Source organism: Podarcis liolepis (genome assembly GCF_965112155.1).
Source record: "Podarcis liolepis genome assembly, chromosome: 1".
NCBI lineage: Eukaryota > Metazoa > Chordata > Lepidosauria > Squamata > Lacertidae > Podarcis > Podarcis liolepis.
In genome coordinates this window covers 66,703,005-66,726,468 of record NC_139554.1, presented here as the reverse complement: position 1 = coordinate 66,726,468, position 23,464 = coordinate 66,703,005, and the positions used below count along the sequence as shown (strand labels likewise).

Genomic DNA, 23,464 nt, shown 5'->3' with positions numbered 1-23,464 from the left:
AATGGCAACCCAAGGCATCTCAAATATTTGAACCTTCCTCCTTTTGGAATCAATGGACTTCAGCAGGAAACAAGCTTGCTAACATTCCCCAGTTACTGTTAGAGAAATAGTAACACATGCAAACCCTATTATACCAAACATGCATAGACACTACAAACAATGGAAACCAATACCAAAGCTCAAGGCTATACAAACAAACAACATAATATCTAATGTGTGTCAATACATCATGGAACGGATCTCACCTAAAAAGAGTTATTTACCTTTCTCAAAGTAACAAATGGATTGATTTCGACTAGAGAGAGCCAGCCATTCATACATGAAATGGTAGGCTGAAGGATTATCATACTGGATTGTCAAAGCTCAGTCATCACTTTGGTAAGAGATAGCCTTAATAAATGCTGCACATTGCAAATAGCTGTTCATATTTGACCAGTATACCCTGCTACATATTAACCATTTATTGAAAGCAATCCCTTCAGAGCTGAAATTCATAGCACTGCATAGAATTTCCCTATGAAGTCCTGACATCGATAGAATAGCAAGGGGAAGGGGAACAGTAAAAAGATAGAGAGAAAGGTAAGATTTATTCTCTGTTTTTTATTATTAAAAAAAGAAAACAGACTCCATATGTTTGACATTAGAGCCACTCTTGGACTTCTACCTGGGTGACCTAGGCTAAAAAGCTTGTCACTCCTCCAGTAAAATGGGTTATGTGGATTAAAGTACTTATTGTATACAGCGCTGTATGCTTAAATGTACTATATAACAGATAATAGTAAGATTAGGATACAGGGATAAAACTGCTGTGTCAATTTAGGAATGCTTTAAAAGAAACTTTCATAAAAAGAGCAATCACATTTTGGATAAGTGAGAAAAAAATAGGCCACAAACAGAGGATTACAAAACAATCTCTTTGGCACCTACACTTCCTGGAAAATATTTCCCCTAAATGTAATAAGCCATACCCCATTCTCCATTTGAGAATGGATAACAGTAACAGAACTGAAGACAAAACATTTTGATAGCAACTTTGCTATTCCCCCATCATTACCTCTTTCTGCAATTTCATTATTTCCCGATGTCCTCGAGATTTGACTCTGTAATCGTTCAATCTCCGAGTCTTTTAGAGCTAACTGTTCCTGAAGCTGTGCAATTTCAGCCTGAAAGAACAGATTAACATTAGCTTTCTTTTCATCTCTATCTCATCCAAAAAATTAAATTACAAAGAACCACTATAGATTATTTTCTCTAATGCATGTTAGAAAGACAAAAACTTCAGACAAAGCATTTTTATGCTGTTATTATTTTTTGCACACTGCACCCAAATCTTCTCTTGCCCTTTGCTCCTTGACACTCACAACTTTTATTGCCAGCCAACACAGAAACATAGCAAAAGGATAGATGTAAGTATATTCCCTTTGGGGAGGTGAGAAAACTTGTCTAGGACCACATGACATTTTAAAGGAATTACAGGCCTCTTTTGAGAAACAACTTGGGTTGTTTCTGCATAATATGTGAAATGGTTGTGTGGCTTACTTTGGTTGCTTTCAGTTTCCATTCATACTGTGTTCTTTCATTTTCCAGCTCTTCAACCTTAATTTTTAGGTGTTTTAGTTCCTGTAATAAGTTCTGCAGAGGGGGAGGGGAGAGAGAAAACACATTTACTCGTGAGACCGGACTCGTGGGTGAAATAGTCAAGTGACTGCACCCATCTCAATAAAATAAAATTACCCCAGGCCTGACTGCTGATAGAGAGCAGTCTTGAATTGGTAGTCTGTTAAAATGAACTCTCTTTTACTAATAACCCCAGACAGCTGTCAAGGAAAGAACAATCTTGAAGAGTCTAACTAATCACAGTGATTTGAAGCCATGGTTTTAACTGGCTTTGCAAACCAATGTTTTGAAGGCATGTTTCATCAGCATCAACTGCAGAACATGTAGCCAGCATGATGCCAAAGAACCACATAGCCAATCAGATTTGCCTATGTGATAAAGAGAGTCAGAGACACTAGCTTATGGGGGTTGAGCTGTTTTGGGCCCCCTATATCCTTTGGGAGTCTCCTCCCCAATGCTGAGGGGACGGAGGGGGCTAAGCTTCATTGGCCAGCATCTCCTCCTGCCATGGAAGGAGGCTGAGCACGAGAGAGGAGGCGCCGCCAGCCACTGAAGCCGTGCTGCACACTCAGCCTCCTCCCGACAATGTGACGTCATGAACATGATGTTACATGCATGCAACGCCAGGCCCCCTTCATCTTTGGTGCAAGTTGGTGCCTTTGAATAGAATCAAAAGCTTCATGCTTTGCTGCTGCTTTTTTTTAACTCTCTTTTTTTAACTGTCTCATTTCAATGCTCTGTCTCTGAGACACCACTGACAATTTTTATGTCATCTGAGGAACTGCTTTAAATCTGGCATACAAGTTCGAATCAGTGAGTGGTACACACACAAAATTCTCCAGAGCAGCCGACTCTGCTAGTTAATGTATGAACCACACAAGTGATTTTTATATCCTTCCCTTTCTGAATAGGAGTTCAATGCAGTTAAGAAACTAGATTTCCGACTGCTCGAACTGTTCAGAACTATTTTCTTAACAGCACTTTTCTCAGGAACCACAATCACATCATGTTCTTTTGTGTTTATATGTGCTTGCAGATGAAATCTTTTGGGTCTCTCTCTTCCAGACTGGCTATTATTATTTATTAAATCTGTATACCACCCTTCATTCAAAGATTACATGGTGGTTCACAACATAGGATGTGTTCTGCTGCCATTGTTGGGCAACCAATATCTGGAACACACTTAAAGGAAGGTAATGGCACAGTAGAGAAAGCCACCATATTTTCTTTTTTAAAAAAAAATCAAACATGAACTGATTAAAAACGTATTACTGTATCTCCAAAATGTGATTCTACAAAATTCAGAAGACAACACGGCAACATGAACAAGCCAAGCTGCTAGTAAGTCTTTAAACGAGCTTATGTTAGGCATACCACTGTCATTCCTCTTCTGTTCAACTTCATCAGCTTAACCAAAGTAGCTTTCAGCCTGACATGTGAAGTGGTTTCTGATCAAACACAGCAAAGGTTTGTTCTATAAACTCCAGAAAGCCTTCACTGAAGTGCTTGTTATGCAGGATAAGCAATCAAAATTTATGGGGTTTAAACAAAGAAACACACGACAGAGCATTCACCATGCCTCTCCCCCTTCATTTGATCCTCTTAGAATGCACACAATAAGCAAAAATCATATGCCTATGATTTTAAGACACTCCAAAGCTCATTTTCCTAAATGAAAGCCTGCAGCCAAAAATATACATGGCCCTGAGGGAAGGGGATGGTTTGTTTGTTTTTAATAGGGTGTTAATATAAAACAGGGAAGTTCTAAATGCAAGTTGTCTATTAAATATATTAAATAACTTATTCCAATTAAAAAAAACACCACTAATTGCTAAACATAACAATCCTTTATTGCCCTTGGGTGCTGTAGAAAATCAGGTTTACTATATTGAGCAGTTATGTGGAACACTTTCTGAATTCTTTCCCCTTATAGCCACCCAAAATGGCTGCATATAAATTTATGATGATGATGATTTCATGAGGCAAGAGTGCTAACTTCTTGAAATGAAGAGACCTAGACCAGTGTTTCCCAAACTTTTTTGGGCAACGGCACACCTGTTTACTGAAAAAAAATCTCGCGGCACACCACCATTAAAGCCCTGCCCCGTGACGTCAGCGCGCAGCGTCACGCCGGGAGGGACGCATGAAAGTGAAAGTTTTTTCCCTCCCCCTTGCCGGGGAACCTCCAAGCTTTGGGGGTGGGAGGAGGCAGCAGAGCGAGGGACTGAGGGACGGCGGCAACTGAGGCGGCGGCGGCTGTTGTGGTAGTGGCGGCGATAGCGGGCGGAGGAGGGGGCAGCGGCGGGGCTTGAGGAGCCGTCGCCGGGAGTTGCTGCTGCTGTTGTTGCTGCTGCTGCCCGGACATGCCGGCCTCCTCCTCCTCCGCTGTCTTGCGCTCCTCCCTTTTGCACGCGCTGCCCCGCCGCTCGGCACCACCACCGCGGAGCCGCCCCCGGCTCGGCGCGGATCCTCGCCGCCGCCGCCTCTCACCGCCCGACTCGCCCGCCTCCCTCCCACGGCACACCAGCCAATGTCTCACGGCACAGTAGTGTGCCGCGGAACACCGGTTGGGAAACACTGACCTAGACTACCCCTCTCTCCCTGAGAGGTCCCTGGCTCTATCCTTACATGTCTTTTCATGATCCTCAGTTTAGCAATAACCGCATGTAAATCAGTACATACTCAATTTGACTCCCCCCCCCGACACTGAAAGTGTATCCTTTTTTCTGGGCATTAGCAAACCTTCCACGTATGTCATATGTGAGAGACAAAGAACAACAAAGAATAACCATGTAACCCACAATCAAGGTGCCTACCTGCATTTATTCAACCAGACCATTACCAAAGCATCCCATAATAGATACAAAAGACTGTTGAACACCATGATAAGTATCTTGTAAGTTAGGCCAACTTAGCTGCAGCACAATTTAAGCAGCCCTCCTAATTTCACATGGAGCAACTCCTGAGAAAATCATTCCAAACAGGAGACAAAACTGATTTACAACTGGGAGATAAAGCACATGTTTACTTGGTCTGGATGAAAGCATGCTGGGCCAAGACAAGCAAAAATTTCCTGTTGGTTTCTTAAACACAGCACTCTGTCTAGTGAAAGCTACGCAAACTAATGCCAATTGGTCACAGCAAGCTCCAGTTAGTAGTTTAGTTTGGTCTCTGAAAGGGGGCAATTCACAAATTCAGGCCAAAATTTACTTCTCATACATCACACTGAGTGCAATTCTTCCAAACAGGGACCTCTGTCACCGAGTCAATGCTATCTTGAGGACCGACTGCTGCCATATTTGGCTTCCTACTGTGGGATTTTCTTTCCTGGATTTTACTATTAATGTCCAGCTGCAGTCTACACATTTGTTCTTGTAGTTCACTGATCAGGTTCACTACTGACTACACAAGAGGAAGAGAGAAAATTAAGACTGAAGGAAACATGGAATGAAGTCGAAACAAACAAACAAACAAATGACAGCACCTATGCGATAAGAAGAGTGAGTTTGAGTGGTCACAACAATTTGGTAAATGAGGTACATGGTAAAGTGTGTGTGTGCGTGCGCGCGCACACACACACACACACACTTTGTTTGCTCCCAGTCATATTTGGAAAAACTGCTTAGCCAGAGTATTCACCAGACTTCTAGCACCTGTGGCACACTTTTTTTCAGAGGTAAAATTAGGGAGTCCACTCTTGCATCCAAAGATGTCTAGAGTGGAATGAACTTTCTCACTGGAGACCACTTCGTGTTTATCTATAAGGTGCTATTATGTGCATGTCGCCTCACTGGAACAAGGTTACCCAGAGCAGTGACTCATCAGACACACCAGCCTCCATGGAGGGTGGGTAATTTTCTGCATCAGGAATAACTGGATTGTTCAACAAAGAGAGATGGCAGTTCACCTCGCCAGCCTTGGCAAAGACTGACCAGAAAGCAAAATTACCAGAGCAGTAAAGCTTGCAGAGACGAGCTTGGGATCTGTGCTGCGTGAAAAGCAACTTGGAAATAGTTGGTGGAGACTAGCAAAGGGTGAAGGAAGTGCAGAGCATTACCCTCCCATGCACCATTGTCATGGCTGGAAACTAGACCCTCATGGCCAGATTTTAAATATTTACTTAGGAGATGGAGCATGTAGGTCTGTTCTCAGTGTCATGAATTCAAATGGCAACCAAGCAAGGCTCACCTCAGCTTTGTTCTGCTTCTCTTCATATTCGCTTTGTTCCTTCTCTATCCCAACCAGCTTAATCTTCAGATCCGAAACTTCTGCCATTAGGTCCAATTTCTGAGTTTCCAGCAATGTTCGACTTAGCAGCTCCTGCAAAAATAGGAGTGTGTGTCTGTGATATTTTTTATTCACTCAATTCCATGGCTGACAGAAAAAGTACTTCCTTCTCCAAATTTAACAATTTACAGGCAACACTTAACTGAATATGAATATTACATTAAGAGCCACATAGGCATTTTAAAAATGTTTTTGTTTATGGAAACATTTTACCCATGTGTTCACTACCATTAAGGAAAGCAACCCTTCATAATTGTTTTTAGACCTGGGACAAAATAAAGACACCACAAGTTTACTTGAGAATACCGAACAGGGGTCTTTTGCTGAGGCAGTGGAACAAATTCATTACACAGCAATTGTTAGTACTGAGTGTGTTTTGAAAGCTTAGCAATGAATTTTGCAGCTCTGCTTCTTAAACGTTAGCGTATTGTTTCATATACATGTTACACACAATTGTGTATATGTATTCCCTGCTTTATTTTTAAAAACCTGAAGTTGTCATGGGAGGCTGAAATATGGAGAAAACATCAGAAGGGGAGGTGCTTAACCCTTTCCCTCTGCTTAAGCCTCACCCCCTGTCCCCGCTTTTCCACGCGCAGGAGAAGACCTACTTGTATTCATATTGTTTCCTACTTGTGGTTGTGAAAAGAGATTTTGGAGGGAAGATTTTTAAGTGGCAAAATGGATAAGGCTGAAGGGTTAAGCAGTCTCACCTTCCTGCAGATCTGCCTATGGTCATATCAGACATATTTCAGGGGCAGGATATGTATGGAATCCTACATATCAGACCTTGCTTTTAATTTTGTTTTTGAAACATCATGCTGCGGGATGGATTCAAATGACATATCACAACATGATTCCTACAGATAATAGGCTGTAGCGCTTTGTGCAAGCAGAATTACTTCTCCCCCCTAAATCTGTTCTGGGGTTTTCCCCAATACTCCAGAGCAGATTTTGGAGTGATGCGGGATATGCATAAAGGAGGCAGGCAGGAAGTCCCCTTGCTCAAGTTGTTCTGCTCATGCAGTTTTCCAGTTCAGTGCTGCCCAATATGACTTTTAAGACTAATTTGTCGGCTGTGCTCCTATGTATTTCGGTAAATTTGCTCGTTCCTGGGCCAGCTCTACTGGACAGAAAGTCATCTGGCACAACCAAGTCAGGCTTGCATTGGAATGTGCATTGGGCTTGTGCTAAATGTGTGTTCCAGAAGAGTTTATTTCCCAAACACAGGAAAGTAGTTTGCAGGCATATACAGAGTAGTGTTTGGTCCAGACTTTTAAAATCTTTTTTGTTTTGTTTTTTGGAGCAGGGTGGGGCAAACCCACCAACCTAGAATACTGGATTAAACTTGGGAGAGGAGGAGATCACAGAACTTGCAAAGGGTGGCGTGGCCTCAACTTTGAAGATGAGGTGGCTGAGGGTTTTCTCCCACACAAAATAAGAACTCTTGTTGCTTTAAGTGGTGGTTAGGCTGCCCTCAACAGCTTGGGAGTGCTCCCTATAAAACTGAAACAGAACTTTGTCATCTCTAATGCTTTATGTGCCTCAGGTTCCTAGCATACCAAACCCCCTTCAGTGGGGCAGGATGTCCTCTGACTGTGGAGGCAGATCATAGCCATCACAGCAAGTTGTAATGGATAGCCTTATCTTTCATGAATTCATTCAATCCTCCCCTGAAGCCATCCAAGTTGGTGGCCATCATTGCCTCCTCTGGGAACGACTTCCATAATTTAACAATGTGCCAAGGGAAAAAAGTGCTACCCCCTGTTGCCATCTCCAACATTGGCGTTCTGGGGTTTCTGGAGCAGCTCTATTGGACAGAAAGTCTCCAGGCTTGCAGTGAGAAACAATTTACCCGGCACTCTTGAACAAAATTCTCCAAGTCATTAGTATTCCAGAAGCACGCAGTTCCTGAACACAGAAAAGTAGCTTGTGGATATGTATAGAGCAGTGCTATATTAGTGAAGGAGAAGATTCCATATAGCCATGGCAGCTGATGGCTAAAGAGGCATCTGGTCCATGAATTTGTCCAATCCTGTTTTAAACTCTCACCCCCAAAATACCTCCCCCCTTAATCCCCAATTTATAAATACTGCTTGTGTGGTGTAGTGATACAGTGCACAAGCTGAAAGCTACTCTCCCCTAACTGCTATTTCACATTATCCAGGACTAAGTCTTGGCACTGAAAACAGGATCTGGAGCTAACTGTTGAGAGTCTTGTCCCAATTTAAGTATTTCTGAAGCCGGCATTAAAATGCAAATAGGGTCAGCTAGAAAGCAAGAGCTCTAATCTTGAATTCAACACAGATGGATTTTGGTGTTATGTAAAGACAAACTTTGGATCTGGCTAGCAGTTATAAAAGGAAGCAAGCAGAGATCACCATCCAGAGCGTTAGAAAGACATGTCGAACTAGCACAAAAGTAAGAGATGCAAAATAGTTAGTGAACACATCTGTGGAATATAACACAGAAATGTGTGAATAGGACTTACATACAACCCTTACTTAAAGTGACAATGCATGGCACCCTTGCAACTTCCCTAACTTTTAGTTTTTAGAAAAGCAAACGCCGATGTTATACTTCAGTGGTGCTGCTTTAATTTTAGCCAGATGAGACTTGTGGTCCAGAAAGTCTACTGAACTAAAAATTATCTGAAGCACAGCTTGAATAAAATGCCACAGTGCAGTTGCTAACATGTGGAAGTCATTATTTCCATCTTCAAGCAGATGCTTATGTTGAGCAGTTCATTAGTGGAATATGACCCACTTTGTTATGGGGAAATTACAGAGTATTCCAGCGGTATGATGCAATTGGAAGGCAACTTGAATAAATACAGAGTTGTAAGAAGTAAAAGTACAGATTGCGTTATTGGTTTTGAAGTGAAAAGATAATACATGTCATGTGCAGAGCTAATTTTGGCTACAAGGGTTTCAGGAGGATCTGTAAAAAGACAGTAGCAGAGACAGCCAGAGAGAGTATAATCTATATTGTTTAGTAGATTTATAAATAAGCATAACAAAATTTGGCAGTACATGATGCAACGTCTTTGTTTTATTCTGACTGCTATAAATCTGTCATTTACTACTGATCAAAGTAAGTTGCAAGAAACACCCCCTCCAAATCTTTTCCTTTCTTAAGAAAAAAAAGAAGAAGACCCAAATTCAAGGATCCAAAAATGCAAACCCCACAGAAACTGTTAAAACAATGTCATACATTAAGTTTGCTTTGTCTTTAAAGTCATATTAATGTCTAAACCGCAACACAAAAACAACATTGCACGAAGTTAACACATTGTGTTCAGTTTTCACACTGAAGTGCTGTTTAATCTTCCTGAAATCTAAGCATGAAATGAATTTGTAACAAAAAACAGCAGCACAGGCATATTTATGCTTACTGGAAACTTGGAAATGGTGACAGGGTTGAGTAATATTAGCTAGCTTGAATTGCATAGTTGGTGTAAGACCAAGGTATTCACCCACAGAGAGTATTCACCTGGTAAGTGGAATTTACAATCCGTCACAAATCCCTACCATCCTGTTCCAAGATAATAAAAAGACAAAAGCAAGCAGGAACTCATGCTGTATAACAGAACATCCCAAAAGAATATTCCTTTTAAACTCCACGACATTTAATACGTACTTTGTGGGAAATACACTGCTGAAAGTTGAAGCTGGTACAATCCATTCCTTCGTTAAAGCAATATGGAAACAAAGAGGCTAAAGTCCTACCCAAAATTCAGCAAGAATCACGCTAGGATGAGGGCGGCACTTTTTACAAGAGCTGTGTGTCAGCTGTGGTATAAATGGAATATTCGCTTAAGTTAAAACACAGCTGAGAATGTGGCTTCTTGCACCATTTCAAGATGACACAGTAAGAGGCAGAGGATTGCAGCCTTCCACTTCTCTGTTTACACACCACGAGTCCAAAAAGAGAAGTTAGAAAGAAAGGAGAAGCATGCAACTTGCCAGGAGGGTGACTGTTTGAACACTTAGTCCCTGCAAAAAGAGCCAAAGACTGATTTCAAACATACCTCACCAGTGCTTAGACCCAGAACTTTCCTCAGTGCTGAAAGTGAGACCTCAAGCATAGCAAAAAAGGAAAAACGAGCATCACCTTCCTCTTACCAACCAGAAATCCTAACTAGCCTAAGACACCAATGACTAAGGGACAGCACTTTCATATCAGAAAGCAGTATTTGGAAATTAAATACACCAAACATCCAAGACGGTGCTTATTTAACATTCTTTGTATCCTGCCTTTCCTCATGGCATGCAAGGCAGTCCACATCGGGTTCCTGGGCAGCCTTCCATCTAGACACTGAATTGACCCAGACCTGCTTAGTTTCAGCTGATGCAGCTGCCTCACGTGCTTTTGGATCATGAGCGAGACCAAATGGAAACATAGCTGGATACCAAGTAAATTAGTCAATGGTTGTGATGATCAAAGATAGGGTAAGGCTTGGCCCACATATCACATTGAAACCACGGTTAGAGCACACTGACTCTCCTCCACTGCTCCTGCCACATGGCTGGGAAAGAAGTCAGAGCCCCAACCTTTACAGATAACCAGTTCTTTATGCTCATGAATGCATGTTGTCTGTGACATAGATGTGATGAAAGTGTCACCATTTGGGTACTAACATTTCGACATCAGTTTGTTGGACTGGTCATGTTGTGTGGATACCTGATTATCGTCTTCCAAAGCAACTATATTCCGAAGTTAAAAATGGAAAGCGTAATGCTGGTGGTCAACAAAAGAGGTTTAAAGACTGTCTCAAGGCAAATTTTAAAAAATGCAGTATAAACACCAACAACTGGGAAACACTTGACTGTGAGCACTCCAACTGGAGAACAGCCTTTACCAAAGGTGTAATGGGCTTTGAAGACACTCAAACTCAGGACACAAGGGAGAAACATGCTAAGAGGAAGGCACGCTTGGCAAATCCACAACGTAATCAACTGCCGCCCAGAAACCAATTTCCCCACTGTAAAAGGACGTGTGGATCCAGAATTGGTCTCCACAGTCACTTACGGACTCATTGTTAAAACGTCTTTATGGAAGACAATTTTATTCGGCTATGAGTGATTGCCAAAGAAGAAGAAGACGACTAACATTTTGAGGACTGTGCAGTTTGTGCCTTTTTGTTTAGAGCACAACAGCCCAGATTCAAGAACGCTCATGGCAAATGCCACAATTAAACTAAACTCCAAAACCAACCTGATGTGCAATGAGAGTTGGCATGATGAACCACAGTTTGTACTTGCAACACTGCACTCCAGGAAATACTTTGCCACTAGCATCTTTGAATCCATATAGCCAAGCCTGGAGACTATATATATATATATATATATATACACAGTATATATTTATAAACATATTGCTGGCAGTTGTATTTGATTATGTGAGTCAGTCCTAGCTTGAAGAATATCCCAACTAAAACGTCTGAGAAGATCTACCGTTGCTGTACGGAAGAGAAACAGAAGATAAATTCTACCATGTATCAAATTGTGTGTAGGAATAATGACACCTAACCTTTAGAGTGCTATACAAATATTCAAGCCGCCCCACCTACCTTATCTTGTAAGTTTTACAAGCAAAGTACCATGCTGAGTGTGTCAGTATTGCTATCCTCATATTGCAGAGACCATGGCTTGCTTAGGGCTATCAAGCAACTTCAGGGCAGTGAAAGCAGCATGCAATTTAGATACTGTACTTCATAAGAGAAGTTCATGGAGGGCTTATTCCTGGTTGTTGTTTTGATGCAACTCACCAATTTAAATTAAATTTCCCTTGCAAATGATGATATTACCAAACACATTTTCACTAGTGTGCTTTTATGGGATGCTTCGCATGTTCCAGAAAAATGTATTTTTGAAGCATGCTTGCCACATATTTTCTCCAGGATCTGAATCATAGAACTGTAGAGTTGGAAGGGACAACCAGGGTCATGTAGTCCAACCCCTGCAATTCAGGATTTTTTTGCCCAACATGGGGCTTGAACCCATGACCCTGAGATTAAAAGTCTCATGTTCTATTGACTGAGCTATCCTCTAATTTATGTGAATATGCAGGCATATAGGAAACACATGCTTGGGGGCTTCAACACAGGGGCCAGCTCCTAGTGTTGGAGAAAAGCAACAGGGATCTCCTTGTGCCAGGATCTCAGAGTGTGATGTACTTCTCCCTCAGAATTTGTTTAATGTATTAACAGTTGCTTTTGTTCTACTCAGCAAGTCACTTCAAGTTGCAAAGACTGACCCCTCTTTGTCTGCTGCTGTAGAAAGGTGGGCTTTTGCGAGCAAATGGCTGCATATAAGGAGACCTTCGGACACAGGTGCTCAGTTAAAAATAATGAATATCAATTAAAACTCTTAAAACTTCCCAAATTCGATAAAATCACTCATTATTTAAACCTCAAACCAAACTCTGTGAAAACAGCTTCTGAGCCACCCATTTCATTAGGTTAACCTCTACAGCTATATAAAAAAAGAACATCTAACCAGTTTAACAGGTTTTCAGCCACATCCAGCCCTCTTGTTGACTTTTCTTTGTCACACTAATGAAGAATAATACACACAATGGTATCAATTTACACGCCTACTGGTCACAGCATTATATGCCTGAAACATAGAACACCACACACTAATCAAGAAAGCAAAAGCAACTCATAAAATTGATTTGTAAGGAGGCTGGAGACATATCTAATTCCAGCCTATTTATCTCGAGGGACTATAGAGCCAGATGTGTACATGGAGTCTGCTTATTCACAAAAAGTTTCCTTATAAATCCCACACTCCTCCTACCTGTTGAAGCATCTCTTCAGTAGCATTAAGTTTCAGCTGGTGCCCCTCGAGGCAAACTTCTAGATCTCTGATCTTTTCTCCTTGGGCCTCCACCTGGTCTGTAAGGACGCTCACCTACAATTGAGGACAAAAAATGAACAGTCATAAAAAGGAAATATTCCATACTTTCAGGGATAAAAGCCATTACTGTTAGTAACGAATCATAGCTATATGCACCCACCCACATGTGTTGGCTACTCTTCCTTATAGGGTGGTGGCATGGAATAATCTCTTCATGTTCTCTAACAGCCAGATAAAATAGATTTGGTTTAAAGGCAGCAACTAGCTGAACCAAGGTCATCTTGATAAAGTTCATCTCCAAATAGGGATTTGAACCCACTCCTTTCCAGGCTTCAGTCCAACATACACCTCACTACACAGGCTTTTTCTTTTTTTTAATCCCCTCAAAGCACTCAACTAGTTACTAAATGACTTTAAAATGTCTTACTCTATTTTCAAAATGACAGTTTGCTACTTACCTTAAGAAGTCACTGCATCACACTTTGGAGAAGAAGAAAAATACCAGCAACATTTTTTAAAAAATTAATAAAGAGGCATTTGGAAGGCTAGAAAAACAAACAAATGCTGATGTGAAAACAGAACACTGAAGATCATGTACTAGCATTTACAGTAAATAATCCTTCAAAGGGAAAAAGCCCCTGAAGAATCCTGTTAATATTTTAAGTGGGCTTTGAGCACGCACAACCCTTTCAGCTTCTGCCAACACTTCTCTCCTTAGAAAGGGGGAAACGTAAGCGAAAGAGTCTTGTAGGAAGCCAACCAATTACCTTTCTCCTTGCGAGAGCACGGGAACAGCTTACCTATCAACAAAGCTTTCTGTGACTGTTTAAAAAACGTAATATGCAAAAGACATGTTTTAACATTGGCAGCGCTCTGCTTTTCACAGGTTCAAAGTATTACAAGCTTAAACATGAATGCCAGAGTTTAGGCACTGAATTGTTGGGAATGAATTAGTAAGAATTCTCAGGGAGATCCAAGAATGGTGTCACCCCACAGCTACAGAAAACAACATGAACTCTTTGTTCTATGCAAAGAAATAAATAGCAGCAGAACCCAATGGTAGCTAATGTAACTGAAACAAACAAGCAAGCAAACAGACTTTGTGTGCCTTCTGCAAATCTGGATTGTCAGAGGGTTACCTGGGCTTCCTACCTCTCAGAACTAACACCTCCAGATTTCTTTTAACCAATTAAACCTGAACGCTGGAATAATCTGGACTGAAGAGCTTCAAGGACTTGATATTCTTTTCTGCCTCCTCCTTTGTTTGAGAAGTTTGCTAACATAAAAATTGGGAAAGAAATATTGCAGTGGTATGCGTCAGAGACACACCTTTTGTACTTCAGTAAAAGTACATAATTGTAGGTTTTTCCAAATAATCCAGATTTAGGGAGAAAGCAGTTGACTGTGTAGCAAAGCAAGCCCTGTCATATTTAAAACCAGCTGCCTTCTTTTTTTAAAAAAAATGCTAACCTAGTTCTACTTTGCAAAGGAAGAATCACCTCTTGTGATTTGCAAAGATTTTGCAAGCTGAAATAGAGACACCTCCACATTTTGAGGTCATCCACATGCCAAGAGCCAGGATTTGTAGGCAGACAGACTACAAATTCTTTTTTTTATATAAAAAAAATCTTATTGTTTTCACAACAGCATAAATAATTATAACACAAAATGAGTAAGATTATTAATTATAAGTGAGCAAAACCATTATCTCTTAATAATCACTTAACAATAATGTTACTAACCAAAAGCTCATTCAGAAGATTAATCCTCCTACCTGCTATAATCCCATGTTAAAACATAAAGCACCATTTCCATAGATTCCTTATTCTATCCCATAATAAATAAAGCATATCTATTTTCCAAAATAGTGATTCACAAATACTACTCCATTTTAAATCCATAACGCTTGTTTGGTTTGAAATCCCTTACTATAATCAATAGATTTCATCCATTTTTCCAGTCTTGTCTCTTCTTTCTCAACCTCTTAGAAAATATGTTAAGCTGGCTTCCCAGGTTTTCCCCAACCCATTCTTTTTATTGGTATGGTTTGTAATCTCCAACATTTAACATAAAGAGTTCTAGCTGCATTGACCATATAGGAAACCAACTATCATTTGACAGGCTGCTAATTCTTTCACAGGTCTGCAGAATTGGGGTGGCCAACATTAAGGCAAAGAGATGCCTGTGACCAGCTACATTACATCTAATGAACTGCATCTCTGCCAACTGAATGTTTTCCTGCTTTGTGTTGTATGGAATAGGCAAATAACCAACAATGGAAGCCTGTATGTCAAAACCTCATAGACAGTTTTTACTTCTCAGAACTGAAATCTGCTTTGTCCATGAAGAGCAGACAATGTTGGGATTGGCTCTTCTGGATAGAACCCAGAAGGGATTTGCATTTAATTAGGAATTTTAGATTTTTGCCATAGTTGCCATTTCTGAACCCCAAAATGATGCCTGCTGCATTAAGAAATCATTTCATGGAGCTCAGATTCCAAGTGATGCCCACAACAGTTTTGGTTGGCCGCTACAATAGAGGAATGTTGAAGAGAGAGACACTTGATTTTGCAGAGTAGCCCTTCTTTCTGGGGCTATTTCAAAAGGTGTCTCACCCAATCGGTCTTGGCGGATGTGATTCTTTGAAAATATGCACACAATGTTCACCTGCAATATGTAGCTGACTAGCCAGAAATATGGGGCAAACATGGGGCAAAGCTCTTGCACTAGAGTGAGCTTCCCAAGGCAGACTTTGAGAATTTCAGGGCTGAGCGGAGATTTAAATCCAAATCTCCTGTGTCCATTAGAAACAATGCCAACTAAATCACAATGGCATTACTTATTTAGGAAGCCAATTATCCAAAGTTAGGAGTAATTATATATAAGCAGCTTTAGTCTGGAAAAGCAGCCAAGGGCAGTTTTGTCTCTTGGTAAGTAGGACTATATTTGGGGGGTGATCCTGTGCTTGGGACAGCATAAAACCCTCTCTCCCACCTTCAGTAGACCTTTGAATAGAAACAAGGGGAGACATTTTGTGGTATCCAGGGGAAGGGCCCCAAGTTCTCTGAAATGTGAGGGTGGTGGTGAATGTATTCTTTACTAACTTTGATACAGATTGGGCTGATTCTCTTATTCTTTTTTTTAGTGGGCCCATTTCCCAAGTGTGTGTTGTCAAGCTGCCCCTTCATTTTAAAACAAGAGACAGAAAACAAAACACTAGTCCCTGGACCACCTCATTAACCAGTTACAAATCCCCCCCCCAAAAAAATCTACTAACAATTAGCATCTGCCTCCTCATAATCTTTGGGTAGCATTTCAGCTCCACGAACAACTGTAAAAATGTTCACATATTAACATTTTGAACAGCCCTACTTGTGCAACCTGAAAAGCGGCATCATATTCGAGTTCGCTGTCTACTTTACTGGTGGGCCAATTTCAGTCTTGCATGGTCCGTCTACTATTTTAATACATTGGGAATTCCCTGGGTCTACGGGTATATTGTTCCCCCCCCCCAAAAAAATGATCTCTTAACTCAATATCGCTTAACAGTTATAATTAAGGCATAATCTATATTAAGTATGTATGTATTCTTGCTTCAAATATTTCTATTCCCTTCATGCCTCTTGAGTAGTAAGTATAAACACCTATTAAGACAAAAGCTGGTCAAAAGGTCTGTGTCCTAGTAGTCATTACATCTTATACTAAAGGAATGACAGCAATTAAACAAGCTATAAAGATTACTGCAATACTTTCTTAATGAACCATTTGCGATACTTGAATCACACAGAGATGCTGCAAGCACTGTAATATTCCTCTCGTAAAATACCGTACTCATTTCACGGCTTTCGACAATGGCCCTAACTGGTGGCATGTATTATAATCAAATTCTTGAGAAAACCTGATGCATCAGCTTAACCATGAAAGTTGCTTTGCAGCAATTAAGCAAATTATCCAAGCAATGCACATCAATTACCCACTGATTTCTGTATGTTTGATTAATGAACAAAATGCACAATTAAGCCAACTGCTCGTAACATGAACATCAAGGACACACACACTGTTTTCTGTACTTTTGAATGGGTAAACAGATGCACAGGAACTGATAATACTCATGGAACTCACAACTATGATCAGATCAGATCATCTCCTCAGCTAATTGCCCTGAATATGCAATGCCAGGGCATAGGAAGGTGAAAATATTCATGAAAATAAGATACCTTATCTTACTGGGTTTATTTGGATTAAAACAGATGAACACTTCAAGCTTGCACACCACACATACATTTTGTGTTCTTCCTGCTTATGTTTGGGTGTTGGGGAGGGACAAAAAATAATTTCTGCATAACAATACAAAGAACACCCAACACGCTGACTTAATTTCAACACGCATTTCAGTCCGTCCTGTAGAACACCAGTGTACACAGCTTGTGAGTTACATTCCCATAATGTAATTTTCGTGTTGGAAGGTAAGAGTGTAGACTGGACGTTGTAACCAGCATAAGAAGCTGTTCTATTTTTCTAGAAAAAGAGGCGCTGAACATTTCCCTTTTTCTCTTAGAATGGCAAGGGCACCCACTGAGAAGTGCCAGAGCTGAGCTTTGGTGAGCTCCAGCTGAAAAAAGCCCTGTACACAATACAGTACAGTGGTACCTTGGTTCTTGAACGGAATCCGTTCTGAAATCTGTTTGACTTCTGAAAACATTAGAAAACCAAGGCACGGCTTCCGATTGGCTGCAGTAGCTTCCTGCACTCAATCGGAAGCCGTGTTGGATGTTCAGGTTCCAAAGAACATTTGCAAACCGGAACACTCACTTCTGGGTTTGGGGAGTTCAGGAGCCAAAACATTTGAGACATAAGGCGTTCGAGAGCCAAGGTACGGCTGTACTCAAAAAGCCCATCACACAAATCTTTCCTTTCCTTCTCCTCTCTGTTTTAAGACTTTGGACCGAGAAGCTCTTTCTTCTTGGGCAAAATGAGCACCACCAACCAAAACTGAACTCCCAAGTTTGAGAACAATTGTACATTTCATTTCAGTCAAAAGTAAGCAGGGGAACAAGAGGTGCTACCATCAAACATTACAGCCTGGAGTTTCTCACTCAAATTTCAATTTTTTTAGGCTATGCAAAATGGACTGATACTATTTTCCTACTGCTAAACGCTGAAGTGAGCTTTGTTCTAGCTTTGAACACATGTTCCTGGCAGAGATAAAGAGAGAGGCAGCAGTCAAGCAGTTTCAAGACACTATTAAAGGCTATGGGGTCACATTTAAAAGGTCCCCCTTAAAAGTCAATAGCCCATTAGGGATGTGATTTTTTTTGGGGGGGGGGGGTTTGTTACTGTTGCTGATATCTAGTTGAATCCACAATCTATTTGACCCAGAAATTTAGAGTATAGAGACCTAAGGTTTTCTGCTCTCTCAGTACTTAAATATTTTAATATATATGTGTATCTAAAATATGTAGAATTTTCAGACAGGAAATTGAATTTAAAAGTTGACAACAACCACTACAATAACTAACAGTTGCTGCAATTAACCCCCAAGAAACATAGCATAAGACTTTTATTATATTTCAAATAACACTGTTAAAAGAATAAAGTGAATTCAACACCACACAGGCCAAGACCAAAATTCTTTCATTTGAAGTAGGTACAGGGATTTTTAAAAAATAGTCCTTGCCCTGAAAAGCAGAATATAAAATACATGAGATAATGATATTCTATTCTCCTGCTTTTCACAATGAGCAACAAACACACCAATAAATTCCAAATGCAAATGGTGATGCTATAAATTGCATACCTGAAGTATGAGAGACTCTTTGTCACCCTCTAGTCTTGTCAGGCGTTCTTGATAGGTTTCATTACTGGCAGAAGTATGGTGATTCACCTGGGACTAAAGAGAACAACAGGTTAAGATTACAAGTAATTGAAATGTGATTGTATTGTTAGATCTTGCCTTGAACTTCAAAGCACTGTCTAATCATCATAGCTATAAGAACATGCCACAATTGTATCACATAGCTTACAATTTTCTCAGCTGACAGTGCAGTCCTAACCATGTCTACTCCCAGGTAAATGGGGTTAGGACTGCAGACAAAGTCTGCTAAGCCACAAACACTTTATAGGATTTTAAAATGAAATGGAAGTTGGAACACCTTCAATTTTCTAGGATATAATCGTGGCAAAAGTGAAAACATCTTCCCATTCCCCCTCTCTACACCCATATATGAGAGAGAGAGAAGGGGGTGGTTAAGAGGGGAATTAATTGATCCCAGCTGTAAGGTCAGTCCACTGCCACCCATCCAACTCCAGCATATTTCTGGAATTCCACAAAAGACAAATCAGATCCAAAACTCAGTGAGCTGTCTGCTACTTATTACCCTCCTGCCTTCAAAACAGGAAATGCACATTTTTTAAATATGTAAAACAGACATATTTTCTAGTTCAGTTGCCTTTAAACCCCTGCATATCCCACCTATTCTTATCCTGGTCCTGCCATCGGCTGCTGTGGTGGGTGAGATACCAGGGCAAAACAGGCAGAGACATCAGAACCAGGGAAGAGAACAGAAGAGAGAAGACACAGCTACGTTCTCTCATTGTACTGGGAATTTTTGATTTATTTTTTTAAGGTACGCATCCAGGCCTGCAAGGTGGCAATCCTACCATGTTCTTCAGATTCACTGTTGACGAACAATTAATACACCCATTACTTCTTCCCATGCACTGGAAAAAGTATTGTACAGTTTATGAAAAGTCAACAGTTCACCCTTATCACAACAAATGAAAATCAAGCAATAAGAGTGACACAGTTCCATGCAATTGCTGAATTCTTTATAAAGAACATTCCTTGCATTCCAGTATGTAGCAAAAAACATACAAACTCCCAGCACAGCTGAAGATGCCACAGCCAGGATTTGAAAGGTAAAATGAGTTAACCACCTCTGTTCAGATACTTATCGAGTATGTCAATGTAGATGCCACCTTTCCTCCAAAGAACAAAAAGTTGCCATACATGGTTCTCCTCCCTGCTCCATTTTATCCTCACAGCCACCCTGCAGAGGATGTTAAGCTGAGACACAGGCCACCCAGCAAGTTTCATGGCTACTCACTTGAGCCTGTCCTCAAGTCAGTTTTGTGCAGGATCGAAAGGCAGCAACAGGCATTGCCAAGAGGGCAGTATCTACGTACTTACCTGGAAACAGAGTGTCTTATTTCCTTTCACAACGTTCTTTATGACCGGGATATAACTTTGCTCAGCATATTCCTGACCTCTGTTCATTAGGTAGCCAGACCTAATATTGGGCTGACACATTTGACCCAGAAAGTCCATAATAGGATGAATCTATAGGATAAAAGCCCCTTGGCGCAACATAAAGGTATCTTAAGCAACTAGAAGAGCGGTTGTATTTTGTACGTTGAAATAGGTTTTGCCTCTCTCAGGACAATTCATTAAATTCTGGATAAAGATTCATCCTGCATTAAGCCATAAATAGATAATGTATTACAATGCTTCCTGCTCTGATTAACGCTTCCAAAATATCTTGGGATGGAACTACATCAGCCAACATCCACATCAGACAGAGTAATCCAAGGAGAAAATATCAGCTCTGCCAAAACATCAGCTGCTTCTAGGTTTAATAAGAACAGACAAATGCAGTCCAGACAGGCTCACCTACTAAGCAAACAGCTGCTCTGTCTCAGACGGCATCTCTTAAGATACTGGCTCTCTTTATGGCAAACATAATGAGAAGATAAAAAACACAGCAATATGGCCCAAGGGTACAGGCTTGTAGATTATGATGGAAGCAAGTGCTGTCATGGCTCCCCAAGAAGAACCTCCTGTGGTCATTCACCTGGTAAAGGATCACAAACCCCAGAAACATCTGGTTTTTGAACTTTTAAAGTTTTGGCAACCGTTCACTGGCTGTGTTTAAAGAATGTCATATTTGAAGTGTAGACATTTTCCTTGAGCAGTATGAGCTACACAGTTATCCACACTTTTCCAAATTAACGTGAAAGCTTTCACATATGGCTTCGGAATTGCGTAGATTGTAGGAGGAGGTAGGGGAGCAGTGGACAACTGGAGCAACCATCCCAGGACCTAGAGCTCAGAACTGGAACAAGGGGAGACTGCTATCAAGAGGCTCCAGAGACAATCTGGAGTGGGACAGGTTGCATAAAGTCAAAGACATGCCCTGGAGGACTCCAAGGTTATTCAGAAATGTGTTTACATAGGCAGGTGAGAGAGACACTGCTCTCTAAGAACAGGGAGTACTGGGCATCTGCAGGACTGGCCCAAGACATTTTGCTGCCTGAAGGCTGAACAAAGCACTCAAGATGCATAGTGCCCAATGCTTGCAGAGTTATTTTGGCAGCACAAACGTGACTCGCGTGAGTGGAAATATAACAATATATTAAATACCTACAATCCGCTGCGTTTTCAATACATCCAAAAACCAACTACCTGAAGTGGCTGCCTTACTCTGCACCTAAAAGTAGGACCTGGGTACCTAACACAAAGAGCCAATAAATTATGTGTGCCTGGTAGAAGCCCTTTCATCTCTAACTTAATGTGCAAGAAATTCTTTCCAAAAGCCTCTAAAACAATTCAAAGGGAAAACATAACTTAAGAGGGCCACGCTAGAGTTTTGTGGGGCATACTGCAATTTGTGTGTTGGGTGGACCGAGGGAGAAAGGTATATAAGGTTTCTGCAGTGTTCAGTGCTTTTTTTAAAAAAAGAAAATAGATTTTTCTACTTCATTTATCACCCACCTTTCCTCCAACAAGGGGCTCAAAGGAACATACCCCCATTTTATACTCACAAATGACCATGTGAGGTAATTAGGAAGAAGATACAAAGCCTGTGCATTAATTTTGGAGGAAGTATTACAAGGTCTGAATGTAAAAAAAGAATGTAAAAAGTAGGAGACCAGAGAGAAGAAAGATGCCCCCATGGTTTGTAGATGGAGGAGGGGACAAATTTTTACAACATTTTATGGGAACACAACATGGTAACAGGCTAAATGTGGAAGGAAGCAGGTGAGAGACATGCCAAGTTTCAACAACACTGCTGGTAGCCTTGCATAGCCTTGTATGAACAACTGTCATGAAGAAGAACTCAAAAACATCCTTTCCTTAATTCAACTGAGCACAAACAAGGCTGGTCTTCCACGCAGCACACATGCAGGAGTGCTTTGGTGAATTTACTCAGATTAGTTGCCTTTTTCTCCCAGGCTATTCACTGCAGCTATATCGCAAGGACTGGTTGCTTTGTTTGTTTATGTGAAGCCATTATATTCCATTTGGAATACTGAATAATAGCCATGTGATGATAAAAGCAACTGCTTGTGCAGACAAGTGTAGCTGTTGAGACATGTTCAATGTATTCTGACTTTCCTTTAAATGCAAACTGGCAGATGGAAACAGAGCAGAGCCAACAAAATGTAGTCATCCAACTATTCGTTCAGTAGCTCAGCCCTACAGACCATTTTGAAGACTTTGGATTTAGTTAATCTGCACTCATGTCTGGAAAAATATCAAGAAGAGAAAAACTAACGTCCATTGTTGCGAACCACTCATTTGAATGTGCCTACTACATGACCAATTTCTTCATATTACAGCAAATACTGGATTTTAAAGAAATTTCTAGGTATACGTCAACTTGTTTGTAATACTGATGCTTCCAATAATGGGCTTACAGTATTTTAGATGTCCTGGTACATGCAAGAGCTCCATGATGGGTGTGGGGGTGGGGGTGGAGTTATGCTAAGAGTCCTTTACACAAAGTGAATGGAGCAGCACTCTGACGTATCACAGGCCAATCATTGTTTAGAGCTCCTCTACCCTTGTCTATCATCTGCTCAGAACTCAGCTTAATTCGTTTACTTCTGTCTCCAAAGTTGTGACACACTCTTCAAGTGGAATCAGAGCCCGAACCATGACTTGCCAATGGTCTATCAATTCAGAGAGAACAGAAAATCTGAGAGTTTGAAAATCAGCTTTAAATTATGCTGGTTCAAAGGATTCTGGTTTATTCTTCCTTCTTTTTCTGCTTCGGATATTAAAACAAACTGTAACTTAGCTGAACAAACCATGACTTAACATTAATAAAAGTATTACCATCATTCAAATCTGCAGTCTTATCCTGCTTACTAGAAGCCACAATTTCTTTAATGGAAAGGAGATCCATGCATATATAATTTAAAACAAAGTAATGAGGTGCTTTTTGTGGCCAATTTACATCACCCCCTTAAATGAGAGTACACATATAACACATCCCTCCTCTACTTGTCACCAAAGCCTCTTTGATAAGAGGGGGGGGGGGGAGCAACTCGCTTGCTTTATGATCAAAGAAAAGTGGAGGCTGTTTGTTTTGGCTCCAGTTACTTGTCCCTTTCGCATGCTGCCACATGACCAGTGCCCCAAGATCTCTTGACTGGACTTTGAACAAGCCTCTTCTTGGCTGGAATTGCTTACAAGGAAGGGGTGTTTTGTCATGGACATTTGATAGGAGTGCTACAGAAATCATGAATGGCACTTTCAAGCAAGTTGAAGTAGAGCAACCACAAGCCCTTAGATTCTATGGCTTATAAAATGCAAGTGGGTTCAAAGGTTTGGGCAGCTGAATCATTTGATCAACTGAGTATTTTAGCCACTTCATACTTTTCCTCCTGCCTTACAACTCACCACTAAATCATTC

At 40.8% G+C, this 23,464-nt stretch overlaps 1 protein-coding gene across 22 annotated transcripts in view; it reads right to left on the bottom strand.

Moving 5' to 3' along the window:
- Positions 1–23,464, bottom strand: part of PPFIBP2 (PPFIA binding protein 2) — a 110,489-nt gene that overhangs the window by 38,197 nt on the left and 48,828 nt on the right. For 18 of the 22 annotated variants that reach the window (XM_083463281.1, XM_083463286.1, XM_083463288.1 and 15 more), the window contains 5 exons: positions 18,565–18,657; positions 12,708–12,821; positions 5,806–5,937; positions 1,540–1,632; positions 1,055–1,163 (listed from right to left, as the gene is read on the bottom strand). In XM_083463281.1, the coding sequence (XP_083319407.1) occupies positions 1,055–1,163; positions 1,540–1,632; positions 5,806–5,937; positions 12,708–12,821; positions 18,565–18,657 (541 nt within the window). Of the gene's footprint in view, positions 1–1,054; positions 1,164–1,539; positions 1,633–5,805; positions 5,938–9,543; positions 9,688–12,707; positions 12,822–13,225; positions 13,489–18,564; positions 18,658–23,464 lie in introns of those variants that run through there. The other 4 variants (XM_083463282.1, XM_083463284.1, XM_083463280.1 and 1 more) reach the window with 3 other exon arrangements.